Here is an 18,905-nt window from a genome sequence, read left to right on the forward strand (position 1 = left end):
GTTCCACGCCTTGCAGATCATTCAACGGGACGCCTAGCACGTGGAGTCGATCTTTGAGAGGACTACATTATTTTTGGTGTACATACTATAAAGATACATGTTGCAAGGGATGTGAGAATTGATAGATTCTTATTGATATCGTAAGTAATTAATAACAAGGCAGTCTTCGCAGATAGACCGACATCGGGATCTATGAAAACATGCAGGTAGTGTGTCTTTCCAGAATCTTCAAGTAAAACAGCTCAAATTAAATCAAATACAATTTGTCTTGGCACGACGCATTGTCATGGTATCATATCAGTAAAAGAATGGTATAAACGCCCCGAAAAATGGAGTCCAGGTATCAAGAAGCATGACCCAAAGAGTAGGAAGTTTACAAGAGGTCAGAAGATGAAAAGAGAGGGGCAAGAACGCTAAAGCAAATCAAAAGCCTAAGGCGTATCAGCGGATGAATAATTCTCAGCGACTGCCGGATGGCTGGTGGTTCATCTGCACGGGATGATCCTCGTATTGCAACTGATGTGGGGGAGGCCATAAACAGAGCGGTAATTGATCCTGGAAAAAAAAAAGAATTTATTAACATTTGCTTTTCATTGGGAACGGTTTCCGCCACTCACTGTGCTCTCAAGTTTTGTCAAAGTGGGGTCGATATCGAGCTCTGAGCTCCAAATCGTTGGGTCCATCTGCTGAGGCGATGAAAAGGCTTCGGGCTTCAGGATGCTCCGGAGGTATTGATCGATGGCAGTTACCATCTCTACTGGCATGCCAGATGTGGGGTATTGAGGGGCAAAGGAGTCGCTCGCGACGGGTGAGCTGCAGATCTCGTTTGTATAGGTTTCGTTCGTGTAGGAATAGGGGGATGGGTGATCATCGACGGATGTGGAAGACTGGCTCTGGCCCCTGGAAGACTGGGGACATGACATTGTGGAGTCCATGCTTCCCCACACGCCGGAATAATCGGCGGTGTCCGCTTGGAATGGAATCGGGGGTGAGTTGCTTGGTTGCGACTGAATTTGTTGTTGCAGGCTTAAGCGAGGAGGTGATGGGTTGACGTGGGTGTATGATGTGTTTTCCTTTGCTGCCGAGCTTGCACTTTTATTTAGATTAGTTTGTGGATTCGATTTTGCAAGTGTTGGGGAGTTACTCACTGCCGACCCAAATGTTGAGTCAAGTAATCCGGGCGATGGAATGCTTTTTGGCACCCTTCGTACGTGCAAGTGTATTGCTTTTTAGGCTCGTGGCTCAGCTCGTGTCGTCTACGGTGTTCGGCTCTGGTGAAAACCTGTATGGTGATAAGCGAGATGATTCATTGGTGACACTTCAAGGGTACGCACCTTCTGACATCCAGGGTGCTCACAAGCATGGACTCGCTTTCCCTTCATGGCTTTGCTGACTCGGTGGGAGTTTGTGTGGGGAGGCGAAGAGATATTCATAGGTGGACTGGGATACATTTCCATTTGGCGCGCGTTGTTGTTGGCCATTGTTGAGGGTACGGGAGTAGCGCCGTTAAGGTCAAATTGCAACGGAATCGAGGCGCTATACTGAGTGTTGAAGGTGGACATATTGCAGGCGTGTAAAGGCAATATACTGTCGTATGATTGATGCGGCTCAATATGCCATTCGGGACGAAGTTATACGGCACGTGTAAACGATCTGAAAGTGGTGGGAGTTCGAGTGGGGAAGACAAAGAGATATAAGATGAAAAATAAAGGGAAAGGGGAAAGGGGTTTAATAAGACTTTTAGTGTCAACAGGTCTATGGGTGGGTATGTCGGACGGTCTCGGTCGTATCTTCAAACCCTCCACCTGCATACAGGATATGCCGATCTGGTGCCTAATTAATAAAATAATCAAGAACCAAGCTAATACCGAATAGTCTGTCCAAAAAACGCCTGAAACGACCCCAAAGAACGCCTTATAATTTCACCTAGCAGGGATGCGCTGGGCTAAAAAGGGAATGGAGCACTGTTCGGTGAATTTGGACAATGACGGGGGATCTTCCTAGTCGATCAGAGCCTCAGCCACCTGGATCGGTCACCCACGTAGCTCAACTGGGAATCTTACGAAAATCTATGCTATTGGGTGATGCGCCCCACTAGTCGTTTACGGGTCAATGCAGCCATCTCGAAGTTCTCTGCATCTTTGAATGTCGCATATTTTCCAGCTTTTTCTTCGAAAAGGAGTCTCGCGCATTAGGAAATGCAAACTATAAGATTCCGTCAAGCCCCTCCAACATTATAGGTATCCAAAGAAGTGTTTAGTTTCGACAGTGGGGCGATCAGTCGGCCTGATGATAGATTTGATGTCGATCAATAACGAACCCAGGGGCGTTTGTCTTCATTTCCCCCATCGGGCATGAGGCATGGTAAACACGGTGAGGTTAAAGATGTCAGGCTATGCAAGTATTTTTGGCATCTTACACGTGGATCATTACGGTGTAGAGTGGCATGTTGCAGAAATCCGGCAGGCTGAGTTGAAATGCATAACCAACATCAAGATATATCTGTGATTGGTTCACACCCATTTTATGTAAGTTAAAAAAAGAAAAGAAAAAAACAGAAAGGTGCAGGTTCACACATTCCGAGGTCGATCTACACCCGAAATGGTTGATCGACTCCCGACTTTGCACTAAAGAGGCTCAACACGCCCGGGTGAGATCCACCTGTCTTGGCGTGTGTGCATATACGCCTTGGCCAATCATCTGCTTTTGATGGATCCACCTCGAGCTTGGGCGCCCGGGTGCTACAATCCGCAACATACAACTTCTAGCAGAACTCTGATTTCCTTTTGGGTGCAGAAATCCGGGCGTATTTGCTTCACTTTTTCTTTCAAAATGGGTCGAGAGCCATAATACCCTCACGTTCCTCAAGAAATGAGGCCCGCCGAAATACAACTTGGAGTGTTACATCGCCGAGAAGCTGGGGTGTTAGTACGTGGGGGCCAATAAAAATCTAGATGCCTATCCATTCCCTAACTGCAACACCAATATAATTTGTAGGGCCACTGTAATTACCAACGAGCATTCCCGCTTTCATGCAATGCTCGGGAGTCGGCAAAATTATTTGGAATTGGAACATTTGAATTTTTGTTCGGGCGTTCTGTGCTAATTAAGCCAACTCTTTTTCTCTCCACTTCCCCATCAGAAGGTTCCAAGCAATGGTCAGTGCACATACATTTGACCGTTCGCCTTTTAAAAAATTTCCCGATATATTTTTGTGGAGTGGTCATATTAGCCCATCCATGGAAACCTTACTCTGAAAATCCAGTATCATCCGAGATTAAAGGATGGAATTTGTCCTCTTCCCCTATTTTCGGGGCATGTTGAGAGCCTCTAACCCCGACAAAACGCGATATGAAACCAATGATGTCAATGTAAGCACCCCGGCAAAAGTCTAACCGCAGGCTTCGGCATGACTTACATGCTTACGGAGTACATGCTCTAGCCCTTGGCAGGGGTTGATTATTTTCGTATTCCACAGCCACGTTACTTCGCCCATGCTAATTCGGGACTCGGAGGTCGGAGATCAGCATCTAGAATTGTGACGTGGACATCAAGTGGGACTGGATATAATCTCCAGGTGACTCTCTCCCCTGTCATAAATAGTATACCGTTGTCACTTATAGTATGTATTACCTGCTTTAGATAAGATCATTAATCTACGGGTAAATGATGCCCTCTCGGTACGGAATACGGAGTAAGCACCTTGATCATAAAGTATTTTCCTCGCTTACTTTTTTTTCCTTGGCGTCAGATGTCTATTCGTTTGATTGATTGATTCAAGTCTTGTTTTAAAAAACAACCAAATTTCTTTCTCCATTCAAAGTTCCGATGCGATTCAAACCTTGGAACCACCCACCTTATGGGGCTGAACGATCCCATGGATACACACGGGTATACACGAGGTTTACCCGGTTAAGATAAGACATATGAAGGTCGGCGTACTAAAGCTATCCATTACTATGTACTATCAATTTAGGGAAGGGGAAACGTGCCACGTGCCGTGGAATAAACGTTCTAAAGACGCGGTGCTCGATCGGGGTTACAAGCGATTGACTATCTTCTCACAGAAATACTTACACAAAATTGGTAGGAAGGATAGCCGACCTTCCTCTGCAATGTGTTTTAGCAAGCTGAAGGTGTTGGATAATCTCATCTCCCATTGTTTTACTTGCAGACCGAGGAGCTTACTTTTCAGATATGGGGTGTAAATACCCTGCTCTTTGCTATATTGAACAGCAATGATTCTTCTCTCTCTTCCTCCCTTTCGCCAGTAACCGGAACAGAAGCGTTCTCCATCTTTAAGTGAACAGGGTTTTGAAGGTGCTGCATTGAATTTTGCGAGTTCCCAGTAAGTATTTTGTCAGAAACAGACATCTCATTTTCAGGATACTTGAGATTTCTCTCATAATATTAACCATTCCCATTTTGATACGGGGTCCATTGAGGGGTTGATTTTCGATGTCGAATAAGTGTTTCTTCGAGCATTTATCTAGCGGAAGTTCTCTCCAATTTGTTGTGTAGTATATGGCAACCAAATGAGCCCGGAACAGGTGATGCGAAATATGTCATAATGGGAAATTGCCCTACTACCCAGGCGCTTCGCTTCGCTGTATTTAAATCTTTCAATCTGTCGGGTCCTTCTACATGCCTAATAACACGTAGGTTTACACCTAAGTGCTAGTCCCTCTCTGTGCTTCTGCTTGTAAAAAGTTAAAATTACTACATCTTTCACATGTCTCAATACCATATTTAGACAAATACCGCGTTTCGTTAACCCCGTAAGTTATTAGTGTAAAACATGTGAAACTATATGGGGTCTAATGCAACTTTCTGGATATAGGTACTTTAATGTGAAAAATTATAACATCTTGACTATACTACAGTGTAGACATGCCTAACTTATCTGTATTAAGCAGCATTCGTGACAAGGTGGGCCATTTGGGCCGGATCTCCGGATCTCCCAGGATGAACGACTTTATTTGATGTAGTCACGCGACCAGGTTGGGCCTTGGAAGTTACTGCTCATTTTCTCTCTATCATGTATTTTCTTGTGCTTTTACCATGAATTGTTTAATGTCCTTTTCTAGTGAGTTTGTGGATCTTGTCAAGACTAGCCACTCTCGTGTTTCTTAGTGCGATTGGTGCTAGTTTGGTAAAATACTAGCCTTGGATAACGACTGTAGCTGTAATCTTCCCTTTCCCGGATGCTCCGGAATTCCAAATTGTGGGGTTTCAGCCGAATGATCCCTCTTTGAGCCTCACGGTCCCTCCAACAATGGACCTTTCGCTCTGTAAATAGTTCCGTTCCTATTCTTCCTTCATCCTTGAACTAACAATTTCCGACATTTCGTCACATTTTATTGCATATATTTCTTCATGATCCTGTCAGACAAGTTAAATACCACAACGCTTCTAGTCACCCCCGTAGCTCTTATTTTTAATACTAGCTCAACGTCCCGGGATTTCGTTTGCCTTTATCGTCGCCGTAACCCGAGTAAAACATTTGAAAAAAGAAGGATAACCTCCAAGCAAAGATCTATGCCAATAAATTAAAATGGATGTGTCATGCAAGTGCTTTCTGCTTACTTCCTAGGTACATGTGATCTAGGGGCCAACTCTGCTTATCCTCAATAGATGACCATTCATTGTCTTGTTAGGCTCGCCTTATGTGCTACCTCGTGTTGTGAAAGCTCTTGGCTTTGCCACGACACCGGTTTAATATGGATGCAGACTATGGCCCCTCATTCCTAGCATCGCTCGCCACGTAGCCATGACTCCGAACATACATGGATATGCCCTATAAGAAGAGACCGACATTGAAATTCATAGGGGGCCTAAGGCGACCCTAGACTTGTATTGATGCGGAATTAATCTTGAACATAGACTGTGTGTCACGTCGTAGATGTATAAAGCCTTGGGGCCGGGCACGACTTCGTAAAAGCATTTAGCAAAGTCACGCATTATTTCAATATGACGCGAGGTTGGCTAGCCTTGTGCTTACCTCTACTATTACTCTTCTCATTTTATTCTTTGGGCATTGCTGCTCCTGTCGAATTTGTTCGACGTGCAGATGGTGAAGACTCGAAGCCATCACTAAGGATCCTCCCACTGGGTGCATCGATCACTTGGGGACTCCTATCCCCGACTGGTAATGGATACCGAAAGCATCTGCGTGATCAGCTTCGCTTTGATGGCTGGAACGTAGACATGGTTGGAAGCAGGTCTAATGGAGACATGGAAGATGACGTATGTATTTGACTCTACGATGACATGTCCGAGTTTTCTGACAACTCCGGGATGCCATGTCTAGGACGTCGAAGCACGCTCTGGCGACGTTATTACACAAGTCGAAACTGCCGCAGCAAAATCAGTCGGCTATAAGCCAAATGTGGTCATTATCAACGCTGGAACGAATGACTGCAGACAGGGAGTTGACATACCAAACACTGGTACCCGGATGGAACACATGATTAAGAATCTTGTCGGCTCGGAGGACATGAATGATACCCTGATTGTCCTGTCTACTCTAATTCCGTCTACCCAAAAGCTGGTAGCAGCGCATCGAGATGAAGTGAATAAGCAATATCGTGACTTGGTAAAGTCCATGCAACAGAATGGTGTCAATATTGTCCTAGCAGACATGGACCCTCCCGCCCCCAATGTTGCTAATGGTTGGATATCATGGCCTGAGGATTTTACCTCTGAAAATGGGGCTGTGGATGACACGCACCCAAACGACCGTGGATACGCAAAGATGGCATATGTGTGGTACAGAGCAATTGACGATGCCTATGCCAATGATCTCATTTCCGAGCCAGTAGATACAGGCTCCTCATCGGGAGGTAAAACATGTGAAAAGACACCTGGCAATGGTATCTATGCTGGTGGCCTTACCCAGAAGGGCAGTGGTGAGGATGACGGGATCTACTACCACTCAAGCGAGAGCATGGGTGTTGTCTATTCCCTATATGGTGAGAAGGACTTCAGCGAAAAGATATTCTTTGCCCGTCTATATGACCAGGAGAGAGATGACATTCTCGTCTGGCACGAGTCCGAGAACACTGTGCAGTATCAAGTCTACAAAAATAATGGGGGCTCAAAACTGTTTGACAGCCCCATACTTGTCAGTGTTAAAGATAATTGCATCCCAAGGGGTGTTCATTTCATTGATATCAACGGTGAGAGCAAGGCAATGTCTTTCATGGCTAATACTTTCTAGCCAATTACAGAAAGCTAATGAGTCACAGGGGACGGTCTGGATGATTTTGTCTGCATCGGTACAGATGGCACGGCGTATGCCAGTGTCAACAACGGTGATGGGTCTAGCACAAAAGCCCCGACATTCACCTCTCTTGGAAAATGGAAGGACAGTGAAGGCGATCAGGAAAATGTCCGACTTGGAGACGTCGACGGAGATGGAAGAGCAGATTACTGTATTGTTGCTAGCAATGGTGATATCACCTGCTGGAGAAACGGATGGATCGGTGAGTTCTATACAGAGCTGTACATTTTTGATAATCCTGGTGCTAAATTTCACAGACGATCTTCCGGCGTACTGGCAACCACTTGGCAAGAGATTTATCAACAAAGAAATGGGTGACATCAAAGGTGTTCGATTCGAAGATATCAACGGTGATGTGAGATACAATTATTCCTTTTTCATCTGCACTCCACCATCATTCCTTGGCTCCTCTGATCCCTTCTCTCTTAAATACCCACGCTAACCTCAATAGGGACGCGACGACTGGATCTGGGTGGACGATGATGGCGCAACGACCACCTACACCAACTCCCGTAGCTGTGCCAAAGGAAAGGAAGGGGATGGTCTCAACGTTGTCTGGCGTCAGGGATTCCAGAAAGGTCAAACTTCTGGACCTACACACTCAGGAATGGGAGGCATCTCTGAGTCTAGTCTGCGCGAACAGATCCATTTCGCTCGAATCTACGGAGAACGCCAGGACTTCGGCCTTCTGGGGCGTCAAGACTATGTTTTTGTCGAAAGGGGAGAGTTCGTGGACGAAAACCTTGGTTTTTCGTGGGATTTTCATGTGTGGAAGAACGTCGGATCCGGAGCGACCAAAATCAAGGGTAAGTCAAGTGTGCTAAAAGGAAGGCGAGAGAGAAAACTATTCGTTTGCTGACCATAAATTGGCAACAGCTGATGGCAACCGATACTGCAACATGATGGGCCATGACGACGGGCGTATGGATTATGTCTGGATCCTTTCCAAGGGAGATATGCGCATCTACCCCAACAAAGGTCTTATAAACCTTTCCGATTCTAGTCCCAGCTACTGGGATGCCAGTTATGTCATGTTTGACCCCTCCAAGCTGTCTATTGACAAGAATCTTGATCGTCGTGATCTTCATCTTGTCGACTGGGACGGTGACGGTGCCTGTGATATTGTTTGGACCGACCCAACCAACGAAAACCAACCTCATTTGTGGCGAAACCGGATCAAAGACACTGGAGATTTCAATTGGGCATACACAGCCGACCCAGCACCGCAAGTCCGCTGTTCGGAGAAGAGGGGACTAGGCTTCTTTGATCGACCTGTTCACCTAGCTGATATCTCGGGTAATGGCAAGTCCGACTACCTTTGTGTTGAAAAAGACGGACGAGTCTCGGGGTATGTCCACACCAACGATGGATGGGGTTACATCGACCAAATCAAATCTGCTGAAGACAAAGACCGCCCCAACCTGCAGTGGGCGGACGTCAATGGAGACGGCCGCGCTGATATGCTCCACACCAACAAGTTCAACGGCGATGGCACAGTTTGGTATAATCGCGGTCGACGAGACATTGGTGGCTCTAAGTATTGGTGGGAGAATTCTGGAGTGAAGTACCAAGGCACAGTGGAAGGATCCTGCACTTACTTCCCCGATTTGAACGGCGATGGCTTTGCTGATATGCATGCTATCACACACTCGATAAATAATACAGCTGAGACCTGGTATAATGACTGCAGTGGAAAGAACCATTTTGGTGATGATGGCCCTATCGAGGACCCAAATCTTCCAATCATCCCGCAGTAAAATGCGCCACAGGTTTATTACAAGGATGGTAGTTGCCCGAGAACAATGATGGCCTTCCTTGATACCGCAAGGCCATTCCGCTTTTCGAAAATGATCCTACCACTGCGGATAGTTGTGCAATCTTCGATGATTGGATTCAACTCCGCGAATCGACCGCGACGTGCATTTCAGAGAATCGCATGCCGCAGGAATGGGGAGCCAAACGACCTCGGGCAACACTTGTCGCGTTGGAGGCAACAATTGTGGAGATATATAGAGCACCTGGCTTCGTCAGGAAGAAATGTACATTCACGCATATTCGGGCGACATGACCGAGCGCGAAGCTCGGCGGTTGAAGTTCCACACTCGCTCGTGTGGTATGGCTATTTACCGATATACAGCGACGGATGTGATGTTGAGCTCGGGGCAATTCTCTGCATGGGATCGAGGCTGAAGAGTGTTGATAAACGCCCTACGGCACATCTTGTATTTCTTATATTACATTTAGAATCAAAACTTTGTGATTCGAATTCGTGTCATATTCAGTCTCCTGCATATTATTATATTTGCAAGTGTCTCACCAGCTCGAGGCTATGAGTATCGCGACTTCAAAAGTATATACATCTTCGGATCCACAGTCCCTCTGCCGTGATCCTTCAGTCATTCCCTCCCAACGCATTCTCATCTCGCGCCTGTCCCATGGTATCTCATATATCAAACAGATCATCATTTGAACATTCATCCCCCTAGGAAACTATCATACTCGTCGTCATCGGACTCCGAGCATGCTGTCACCTCCTTCCCACGGGGGATCGGATGAATACCTCTCTTATCCGACCATTCCCCTGGATACTCCGCACCCATGAAACTATCGTATTCATCGGTCTCCGGCAATGCCGTTAACACCTTGATATAGGGAATCGAATTAATCCCCATCTTGTCGGACTCGGACTTCGTCGGCTGAGCATCCAAAAATGCCCGGAGTGACTCATCGTCAATCACTATACACGTTGTATGATTTCGTTTCTCTCTCGAATTGACCCAGGACTCAAAATGAGCACGAACTGAGTCTATCGGGGCTTCGTCGAACTGGGCCGGATCGGCCATGATGACTGGACGGTGTTGGGCCCAGATCTCGTGATATGCAGTAGGCTCTGCGCAGTGTAGTTTACTCTTCGGCGTCGAAGCGTATTCGGAAAATAATTCGTGTTTGATGTAGGAGTTGAGTAGATCGACGATCTGGGAGAAGGCAGTATCGGACTGAGGAGTGTAGGTGGTGCGATAAATGACATAGCCCCATGTCGCTTTGCTTCTCACGGCTGCGTGAAGGCGTTGGGTGCGCCAGGGTAGCCAGCTGAGATTCATTCTGATTTGAAATTGGAATAAAGTATTAAAATCCAAGCAGGAAGAAAGGAGACGAAAGGAAATATGAATAGAATAATGCTGACGGTGTCTTCGAGTTATTTATTCTTTTGCGCTAAAAAGGCTGATGCCAAGAAACGCAGCATGTATTGTTATCAAGCTAACCTTGGTGGTTCTAGTTGAATCAATAACGATCTATCATACTAAGGTCTGTGGAAGCCAGCCCACAGCATTAGTATGTTTACCTAAATAAGTTCCTTCTGAAATAACATCTCTAAACCATAAAGCCAACTCGCCGAGATGGATAATGACAGTAATACAATACTACAAGGTTATAAATACACCATGTATTATACGCAGTATTGCGGAAATGGATGTGATGTCTCCATATCCCCATGCGTTTTAACGCTTATCCACATTCAAAAAGGAATATGAGGTCTAGTCCGACTTCAGAACGCTAGGGGAGAAAAAACGAGGGAATGTACGGAAATCGACCATTTTTGCAACTGCGTGTAGTCCGGTGTATTATCATCTCGCATATTTGTCAGCAGGTCTGTCAGCGACTTTGTTTCGATTCATAAACGGTAAGAAGACCTTGAAGAACAATGATTTCATGGCTAGCTGAGGCTCTGCATTCGAGAAATCAATCGCACGCGACACGCGACCAAGAAATCCCGCCCCCGGCTCGGGTGGGGCAGATGATGGGGGCGGAAAGGTTGTAACGGGTTAAGTAACCGTGCCAAGCCCCAAACACAAGGGGGGCGCCCTACTGGATCACACATTTTCACAGGATAACAAATTCTCGCTGTTAAAGCAACTTCCTATACAGTTATATACCACACATACACTACTTGAACATGAATATAAGATTGCTCAATGTGGCGTGAACTCAATCTGACACTCGTGTTCCTGTCTCCATGATTAGCGAGTCTTCAGAAACATAATAGCTGAACATACCCGTATTTGGCTACAAGTGTCATCATAGAACACCTCGTAGCGACCTGTGATACCAGGGGAGACGGTACCGAAATCTCCGATTGGTGTGGTACCGTATTTTCGATAAATGGCTGCGACCAACGTAGTCATTTCTGCCATTGCCAGACTGTTCCTTGTTAGCCATCTCTCATGGTCACAGGTGGAAGTCCTATAGAGAACTGGGAACATACTGCATGCCAATACACATCCTTCCTCCACTGGAAAATGCCCAGAACCATTTCTTCATATCGACCAAGTTTTCGGAGGGATCCAACCAGCGATCAGGATTGAATTTCGCGGGGTTTTTGAAAACCTCGGGGTTACGATGGAGCGAGTATGGGGCCATAGAAACTACCGTCTTGGGTGGGATTGTGTAGCCATCGATTGTGGTTGCCGCAGGAAGTGAGCGTGGCTCTGATCCCGGGAGAGGTGCGTAGAGCCGAAGTGTCTCTTTGATAACTGCATCAAGGTAAGAAAGCTTGTCGGTGCTTTCTACTTTGGGGATGCCATTCGAATTGAGCGAGTCTTCGGAGATATTGCAGACTTCCTCAATAAGCTTGTCTTGGAACTCCTTATTCTCTGGTCGGGAGAGTGCCCAAATCAAGAACATCAGTGTATCGCTGGTGGTGTCAATGCCTGCCAGAAGATGGTCTGCACATTCTGATGCAATATCGAGATCATCGATTCCATTTAGCTTTTGGGAATGGTGGTGACTCCACAGTCGGGATATCAGGGCTGATGTGCTCGCTCTGTCGCCCGCAGAAGCACTGGCATATTTCTGAGTGGCTTTCATCGCGTGCAGTCTGATGCCGCTGTAAGTCGTTGGCAGTTGCATCGGGTACAACCATTTCGCAATGCAACCACTAAACCCGGTCCGCGAGTAAAGCCATTCTGTGAAGTGAGGAAAATGAACCGCATACCATGATAGCTTGCGGCGGGCAGTATCGATGATATCTCCAATGAGCTCGCGATCTTGCCCTAGTCCCTCAAGACATGATGTCTTGCCGAAAGATCCGTAAAGGAAGTCGGTGATTGTGTCCAGGGAGAAATAATGCAAGGTAGAAAATATCTCGCTTTTTCCTCCATCTCGCTCCAACAGGTCCATATACTGCTTGACCTTTTGCTCGATCATTTCTGCATTTTGTCCTTTGAGCATCACAGATTTAGCGTAGGCGTGGGCAAAGAGCTTCTTCCTTTCTCCGTGCTGCTTCGCGGTCGCGAAGGAAAACATGTTTTTTCGACCATAGACCTCAAACATGTGGTAGAAACCGGTTCGCTCAAATCCGCTTCCCGCACCGTAGATCGCACGCAAGGCCGTAGTGCTGTTGAAGCTCACCTCACTGGGGCCGACACGAACGACAGGTCCATATTGCTGGTGGAGGGAATTGATCTTTCGGGTGCGAGTGCCTTTGTAGTCCTCATAGGCTAATTTGGCTTTGGTCAACGCGAAAGATTTTGGACCGGGGATTCGCGCAAGAGGGCTGAACAAAGTGGAAATGGAGATGTGGTAGACAAAGAAGGCTGCTATGAAAGCAGCGATCAGGATCCACGTCATTGTTCAATTGTTACACAGAAGGTAGAATGAGAAACGATATTTCAAAATGCATCATGGTTGTCTTTATAATGGGCTTGTGTGTATTCTCGAATCCGATAAGTAACGAAGTGAGTCACTATCTCCGATGTCTTCCGCGAAAGCGGCAACTGGCAGCGAGACTTGGAGAGCGGGGTCTGATTTTCCTCGGAGTTGGAGATTTTGTGGAGACACTTCGGAGTCAAGATATGTTAGCACATTCAGTCTGTAGTATTTATATGTCCAATTAGACCATGTAGATTACCTACACCGTGTGAACCTACCAAAATTTTCCTCGATCTCCAGAGTCATCTTGACCAATCATCACCACACAATGTCAAAGTTACCTGCACCGCTACAATCAAACCTGACCACACGGCTGTCAATGCGATGGGCATCAGAAACACCCTTCGAAACTACCGACACACTGGTGATAACGGTGGACGAATGGTACGTTGATCTGAGGGTCGATAAACAAAGCGGCAAAGTCGATTGGGCGCTCGCCGGAGAATGTATTGAGGAAGGCAAAGATCCACGTATGATCTAATCGAAATTTCCGACCATCGATGGTACATCACGTAATAAATCACTGACTTGCCACAGGGCGCGTGGTGTTCACGCATGAGATTGACTCGCACCACAATTTCAACGTGAGCAATCCATGCCCATTCATCCCGCTCCCCGATGGAAATGTTCTGGAGACTGGGACTATGGCTCGACCAGATGTACCCGGAGCACCGATGACAGATTATGAAGAAGTGTGGAGGTATCTTCCGATTCGCGAATGTGCGGAAGGGTCAGGGCGTGGCCTTTCGTGGATCTTGGAGTCTGACGAGGGCGTTCTGGAAGCGGGTCAGCACCAAGTGACCAAGATGTTTCTAGCGCAAATCGGGGGCTCATATTTGGTTCTTCATCAGAAGCAAACCCATGTGGTTAGGCAAACAGCCCTTGGAGAACGGGCTGTGGAAATTTCCGGGGAGGAGGTCAGCGCACGAAGAGAAGAGTGGACGGATGATCACTGGGAGACAAAATATGCGTTGGGACCAGACTGTGATGGTTTGCCTTCAATGACTAATGGATTTGATGTTGAGATGAGAGGGCGTAAGAGTGGCGAGAAGGTCACCGTTGGAGGTTGCGACTTCATTGTGCGGGCACATGTGGAAGGCCCAAGGAAAAATAGATATTCTCGTCTCTAGGTCGGAAAAAGGTCGGAGAGAAATATAAAGACTTTGGTTGCCATCATGGTTATCCCAGAATACAGCATATATTAATTGGATCACAATGGTTGCAACTACAATCTAGTTAGATAATGGCATTTCTGTTCGGGGATATTGAAGGAGGAAAAATAGAGGGAAAATATCCATTGAATAGAATTCACATCTCAAAGGGACATACTATGCATAACATTCTCTATACATCCTTCAAATATCTCAGACACTGTCCTAGCCACAATGTGATTAAAAGCGAATATAGAGATCACAGGATCAACAAAAAAGCTGCAGAACGCTGTTGAGAGCGCCTCCTATGTCCCACCGAGAATGTGTTGGCTGATGTTCAAACACTCCCACTATGCTTGCTGGTGGTAAATCACATTCCCACGATCAAAATTCGTCAGATCAGTGCTACTAAACTTCCAGGCTGGCGTCTTCCGCTCGAAGAGAATATCAAGTTCCTCGAACGTCCTGCCCTTGGTTTCTGGTAGGCACAAACACGCCCAAACAATCACCCCAATACTAAGTCCGCCAAACAAAAATCCAATCTTGCCACCCCAGTTTGCCTCAAGTGGGCTCATTGCATAGGGAAGAGCAGCTGTAATAACAAGGGAGAAGATATGGGCGAACGAACATGCCACACCCATGGTCTTTCCGCGGATTGTTGTGCTTGGGATCTCAGCAATCAATGCATAAACAAGCGGACCCAGACCGAAGTTGTAAATGAGATAAAAGACAAGCAGCATGGAGGACTTTGCGTAAAGAGCGCCTTTATTGGAAGATGGTGCGAGATCCAAAAATCCAATCAAAAACATCAGGGTGGCAGTTGCACCACAAGTCAAAATATAAGGGAGTCTCCTACCCCAGATTGACAATAAGGGCCATGAAATCACGTTGCCGACAATACCAAGCGCAAACAGACCAAGAGAGAGGTCAAAGGCCTGATCTGTCGATACACCCGCCAGCTGGAAAAAGTAGGTACAATATGAAGACACAACGTTAACTCCGCAGAAGAATTGCCCACTGTAACAGATTGAGCATATCAAAGTACGTCGGAAGTTTGTACCCTTGAAGCAATCAAGGTAGGTGGTGGTGGATACACACTGCTCCCCCATGATAATGGTTTCCTTCATATGAGCCAGAGTATCGTCGAGATCCTCAGTGTATCCAGTACGCCTCAGGGAGTTTGCAGCCTCGTCGTATCGCGCTTTCTTCACCAAGAACCAGGGTGTTTCAGGGGCAAAGAACGCCCCAAGAATGAAGAGCACAGGGAAAATATATTCTGTGATGAAAGGGATCTTGTAAGCCCATTTGTCGGGTCGTGTTTCCGTTCCGCGCAAGATCCCGATCGCAATAAATGACCCAGCCACCTGAGCAAAGTTGTTGGCTGCCAGTCCGACACCTCGAAGACTAACAGGGAGAATTTCCGAGATGTATGCCGGTCCAAGAACTGGAAAGCCACCAGTGAGGAGGCCAGTAAGGAGGTCGCCGGCGAAAATGATGCCGGCAGTGTTACCCAGAACTTCCATCAAGAGAGTTCCCAGAGACAGGGTAGTGCAGCATAACAGTGTTTTCCTGGGTCCGAAGCGATCGACGCACCATCCTGCCCAAATTGGAGCCACCAAGAAACCGATGATAGGTGCGTAGGGGAATGCGGATGTCCAAGAGGAAGCGAGAACGTACGTGCCTGACCCAGCAGGGTGTTCGTAACCAAAGTCTTTTCGGAATTGTGGGACACCGACCAAACTGCCGAGGATTGTTGGGTCATAACCAATGACAAATCCAGGGAGAATGAAATAGGCCGCCCAGAAGACAGCACTCTTGTGTTTAGAAAGGCCTTGTCGTACGGTCAGATCATGTTCTCGTTGAGTGGCCCTTTGTGAGCTCTCAATCAAGTCATGCTTTGGATCTGGTGAGATATCTGTGGGGGGTTGTGCTTCAGGGGCAGCCATTTTGGGTGGTTTCTGTAGCTCAAACTACTAGAGACAGGGGGTCCATGTATATATTCACCGTTCTTATCCGAAACCCCCGTGTTACGTCGTGATTGGGATAAGGACGCCTGCCTAATCAAGCATATCTTGTGACATTCCTTGTAGATATGCGTGCTAAGCGGGTACTGACCCCGCATTGTAGGAATATAGCGCTCCTTTAGAGGTATACAGAAATGATAGTAGCCGAGCAGATACCCTACCCCACAATCCTGGGATATTCCTATAACCTGGTTGAGAATTTATCGATCCTTTATCGTTCCTCGTCCGTTGCCTCAAATAAAGTGAATACTCGCACTGGTATAATGTGGTCTTGTTAAGCCGGCGGAGTCGCAATGGCATTACATCTCGGGTCGATAAGTCTTTGGGTCTCTTTTATATTGGAATGGCGATGGTTGGCTTGCCTTGCCCTGGATGGCATTTACCTTTATCTACGGACGAGAAATTTATATAAAAAGGGGATGCTAATGTGCTTATCTCCAGTCCTCGACGGTTGGCTCACTTGCTTGTTTGGCTCACCTGCCTATTTGGGTAATATCTTGTTATCCGACATCCGACAGCTTATCTGCACATGTGGTCACTTTGGCAGCGGACTTCCGATGATCCAAATCGGTTCAATGTTGACTTATCCATTTCAGGCTCGCTTTAGCAGAATTCCCAATTACCCTCGCCTTATCTTCCTTACCACGTATTTGCTCGACCTGCGGAAGACCCTACCATGGAGCATCTCCCAGAGCGCCATGAGCACGATGAGGTACCTGGAACTATCCTGCTGGTCGATATAGCTCATGACAGCAATATATCTGGTCAACGAAAAGGAATAGTTTTACAACCACAACCCAGCACAGATCCAAACGATCCACTTAATCGATCACAACGATGGAAAAACCTCAATATCGGCATGGTATGTGTGTACACCTTTGCTATTGGAATATGCACAGCTGCACAATTCTCCATCATGACACAGATATCCGAATCGCAAGGAGTCAGACTTGCAGATCTCAATCTGGGCACTGGGTTGATGCAGTTGATGCAAGGATGGGCAAATCTTTTATGGCAGCCTATCGCCATGACCTATGGCCGCCGGTTGGTCTACCTTGTGACCATTATATTCTCGATAGGACCAGTTTTATGGGTTCCGCTGGCTCATGGCGCTAGCCAATGGTACGCACACCGCGTGCTTCTGGGATTATTTTGCTCGTCCGTGGAGTCTCTACCGGAATTGTCTGTCCAGGATCTCTTCTTCGCCCATGAACGAGGAAACTATATGGCCCTGTATACTTTTGTATTGTTCGGATCGAACTTTATTGCGCCCTTTCTTGCGGGGTTCATAGCGGATGGCCTGGGCTGGGAATGGGTTATGTACCTTGCCACAATATTTTTGGGCATCTGCGCACTGATCCTATTCTTTTTCTTGGAGGACACAATCTTCTTTCGAAACACAACCGAGACCGGGGCCCAGCAATATGAGATTGTTCCGCCGGATGACAATGGAGAGCCAGGGTCCACCCCTACCGAGCGACCCGAGACTGGACTAGCCACAAATATGAAGCCTCGTCGGCAGAGGCTGGCGTTGATTACAATGCTACCAGGTCGTCCAAGTCATAAGCAAATGGCATTGAAGAGCTGGCAGGCATTAAAAATCCCCTTCTTCTTTCCTAATATTCTCTGGTGCGGTCTCCTATACGGATCGAACCTAGCCCTTTACAGCGTGATTAATGCGACAATCTCGAGTATACTGGGATCCAGTCCCTACAATTTCCCTCCAACAATGGTCGGTGTTGCTTATCTGTCCCCTTTCGTCTTCGGTGGCGCTGCATCCGTTTGGGCGGGAAAGATGTCAGATTCTCTCGCAATCAAACTGGCCAAACGCAATGGGGGTGTCCGGGAACCAGAACATAGGCTCTGGGGCCTTCTGGTATCCGCGCCTATCGCTGCAGGGGGGCTGCTCATGTGGGGAGTAGGGGCCAGTCAAGGGGCCCACTACATGGTTCTGATCCTCGGAATTGGCATCACCACCTTTGGGGTCGTTTGCGCAAGTGCGATATCATTGGCGTACGCCGTTGATTGTTTCAAAGAAATGGCCGGTGAATCCTTTGTTTCCATCAATATCATCCGGAATACAATAGGGTTTAGCTTTAGCTACGCCATCACGCCGTGGATTGAATCCGTAGGTCTTCGAAACTGCTTTATCTCGGTGTCGCTGATCTCATTCTTTTGTACTTATACATTCCTTGGGGTGATTGTTTGGGGAAAGTCATGGAGGAGGATGTCCGCGGAGCGATATTGGGAATTTGTAGCCACGGAGAGAGAGATGGGCCACGCTTAGTGGCACTTCAATCTTCTCCAGTTTCATACAGTGAATATATATTCTAGCGATTACTAGATGGAAGCGTGAAAATATGTTGATAGTCTACATACAGATTGCATAGGCTTGGGGAAAAGCAAGGCCAAATCTGCATCTCCGCAGAAATATCCAGAGTGAAATCGAATTATCAACGGCATTCCTCAAATCGATATCCCTCGAAATTCAGACCTGAATCCGATTTCCAGATCAGGAAAGTGATTATTACCGGATTAGGAAACAGAGGCCTGTGCTGAAGCCGACCGGCTCGGTTCCCCGCCCTCGAGTGGATCCATGGGTTGCGACCCCAAGGCGAGGAACAATCTTTTAGTACTGTAAATATTTCCGTGATCTATATCCTGTTTTAACTAGATATTTCTCTTTATTATTCATTGGATTGCCTCACAAATCATTCGATTGGGAGCTCTTTATGTTGT

At 46.9% G+C, this 18,905-nt stretch overlaps 7 protein-coding genes across 7 annotated transcripts; 3 read left to right on the top strand and 4 right to left on the bottom strand.

Annotated features, from left to right (window-relative positions):
• Positions 1–459: 459 nt before the first annotated feature.
• N7447_007793 (uncharacterized protein) lies at positions 460–1,562 on the bottom strand (the record flags this gene model as incomplete). Its single annotated transcript, XM_057232055.1, has 4 exons — positions 460–555; positions 618–1,092; positions 1,149–1,282; positions 1,335–1,562. 4 exons carry the CDS (start codon positions 1,560–1,562, stop codon positions 460–462), a joined length of 933 nt encoding a protein of 310 aa, XP_057083820.1.
• A 4,408-nt stretch (positions 1,563–5,970) lies between these two features.
• On the top strand, positions 5,971–9,039 carry N7447_007794 (putative esterase; the record flags this gene model as incomplete). The annotated part of the gene is made up of 6 exons (XM_057232056.1): positions 5,971–6,246; positions 6,311–7,178; positions 7,248–7,484; positions 7,540–7,637; positions 7,734–8,088; positions 8,159–9,039. The coding sequence occupies 6 exons, from the start codon at positions 5,971–5,973 to the stop codon at positions 9,037–9,039; spliced, it is 2,715 nt and encodes a 904-aa protein (XP_057083821.1).
• A 717-nt stretch (positions 9,040–9,756) lies between these two features.
• On the bottom strand, positions 9,757–10,383 carry N7447_007795 (uncharacterized protein; the record flags this gene model as incomplete). The annotated part of the gene is made up of 1 exon (XM_057232057.1): positions 9,757–10,383. One exon carries the CDS (start codon positions 10,381–10,383, stop codon positions 9,757–9,759), a length of 627 nt encoding a protein of 208 aa, XP_057083822.1.
• Positions 10,384–11,253: 870 nt separating this feature from the next.
• Positions 11,254–12,910, bottom strand: N7447_007796 (cytochrome P450; the record flags this gene model as incomplete). Its single annotated transcript, XM_057232058.1, has 3 exons — positions 11,254–11,289; positions 11,338–11,482; positions 11,547–12,910. The coding sequence occupies 3 exons, from the start codon at positions 12,908–12,910 to the stop codon at positions 11,254–11,256; spliced, it is 1,545 nt and encodes a 514-aa protein (XP_057083823.1).
• Positions 12,911–13,259: 349 nt separating this feature from the next.
• N7447_007797 (uncharacterized protein) lies at positions 13,260–14,121 on the top strand (the record flags this gene model as incomplete). The annotated part of the gene is made up of 2 exons (XM_057232059.1): positions 13,260–13,461; positions 13,529–14,121. 2 exons carry the CDS (start codon positions 13,260–13,262, stop codon positions 14,119–14,121), a joined length of 795 nt encoding a protein of 264 aa, XP_057083824.1.
• Positions 14,122–14,492: 371 nt separating this feature from the next.
• On the bottom strand, positions 14,493–16,088 carry N7447_007798 (Major facilitator superfamily domain general substrate transporter; the record flags this gene model as incomplete). The annotated part of the gene is made up of 1 exon (XM_057232060.1): positions 14,493–16,088. The coding sequence occupies one exon, from the start codon at positions 16,086–16,088 to the stop codon at positions 14,493–14,495; it is 1,596 nt and encodes a 531-aa protein (XP_057083825.1).
• Positions 16,089–16,842: 754 nt separating this feature from the next.
• On the top strand, positions 16,843–18,453 carry N7447_007799 (Major facilitator superfamily domain general substrate transporter; the record flags this gene model as incomplete). The annotated part of the gene is made up of 1 exon (XM_057232061.1): positions 16,843–18,453. One exon carries the CDS (start codon positions 16,843–16,845, stop codon positions 18,451–18,453), a length of 1,611 nt encoding a protein of 536 aa, XP_057083826.1.
• Between the last annotated feature and the right edge of the window lie 452 nt (positions 18,454–18,905).

The sequence above is a fragment of the Penicillium robsamsonii genome (genome assembly GCF_028829455.1).
Source record: "Penicillium robsamsonii strain IBT 29466 chromosome Unknown utg000004l_segment0_segment0, whole genome shotgun sequence".
NCBI classification, from domain to species: domain Eukaryota; kingdom Fungi; phylum Ascomycota; class Eurotiomycetes; order Eurotiales; family Aspergillaceae; genus Penicillium; species Penicillium robsamsonii.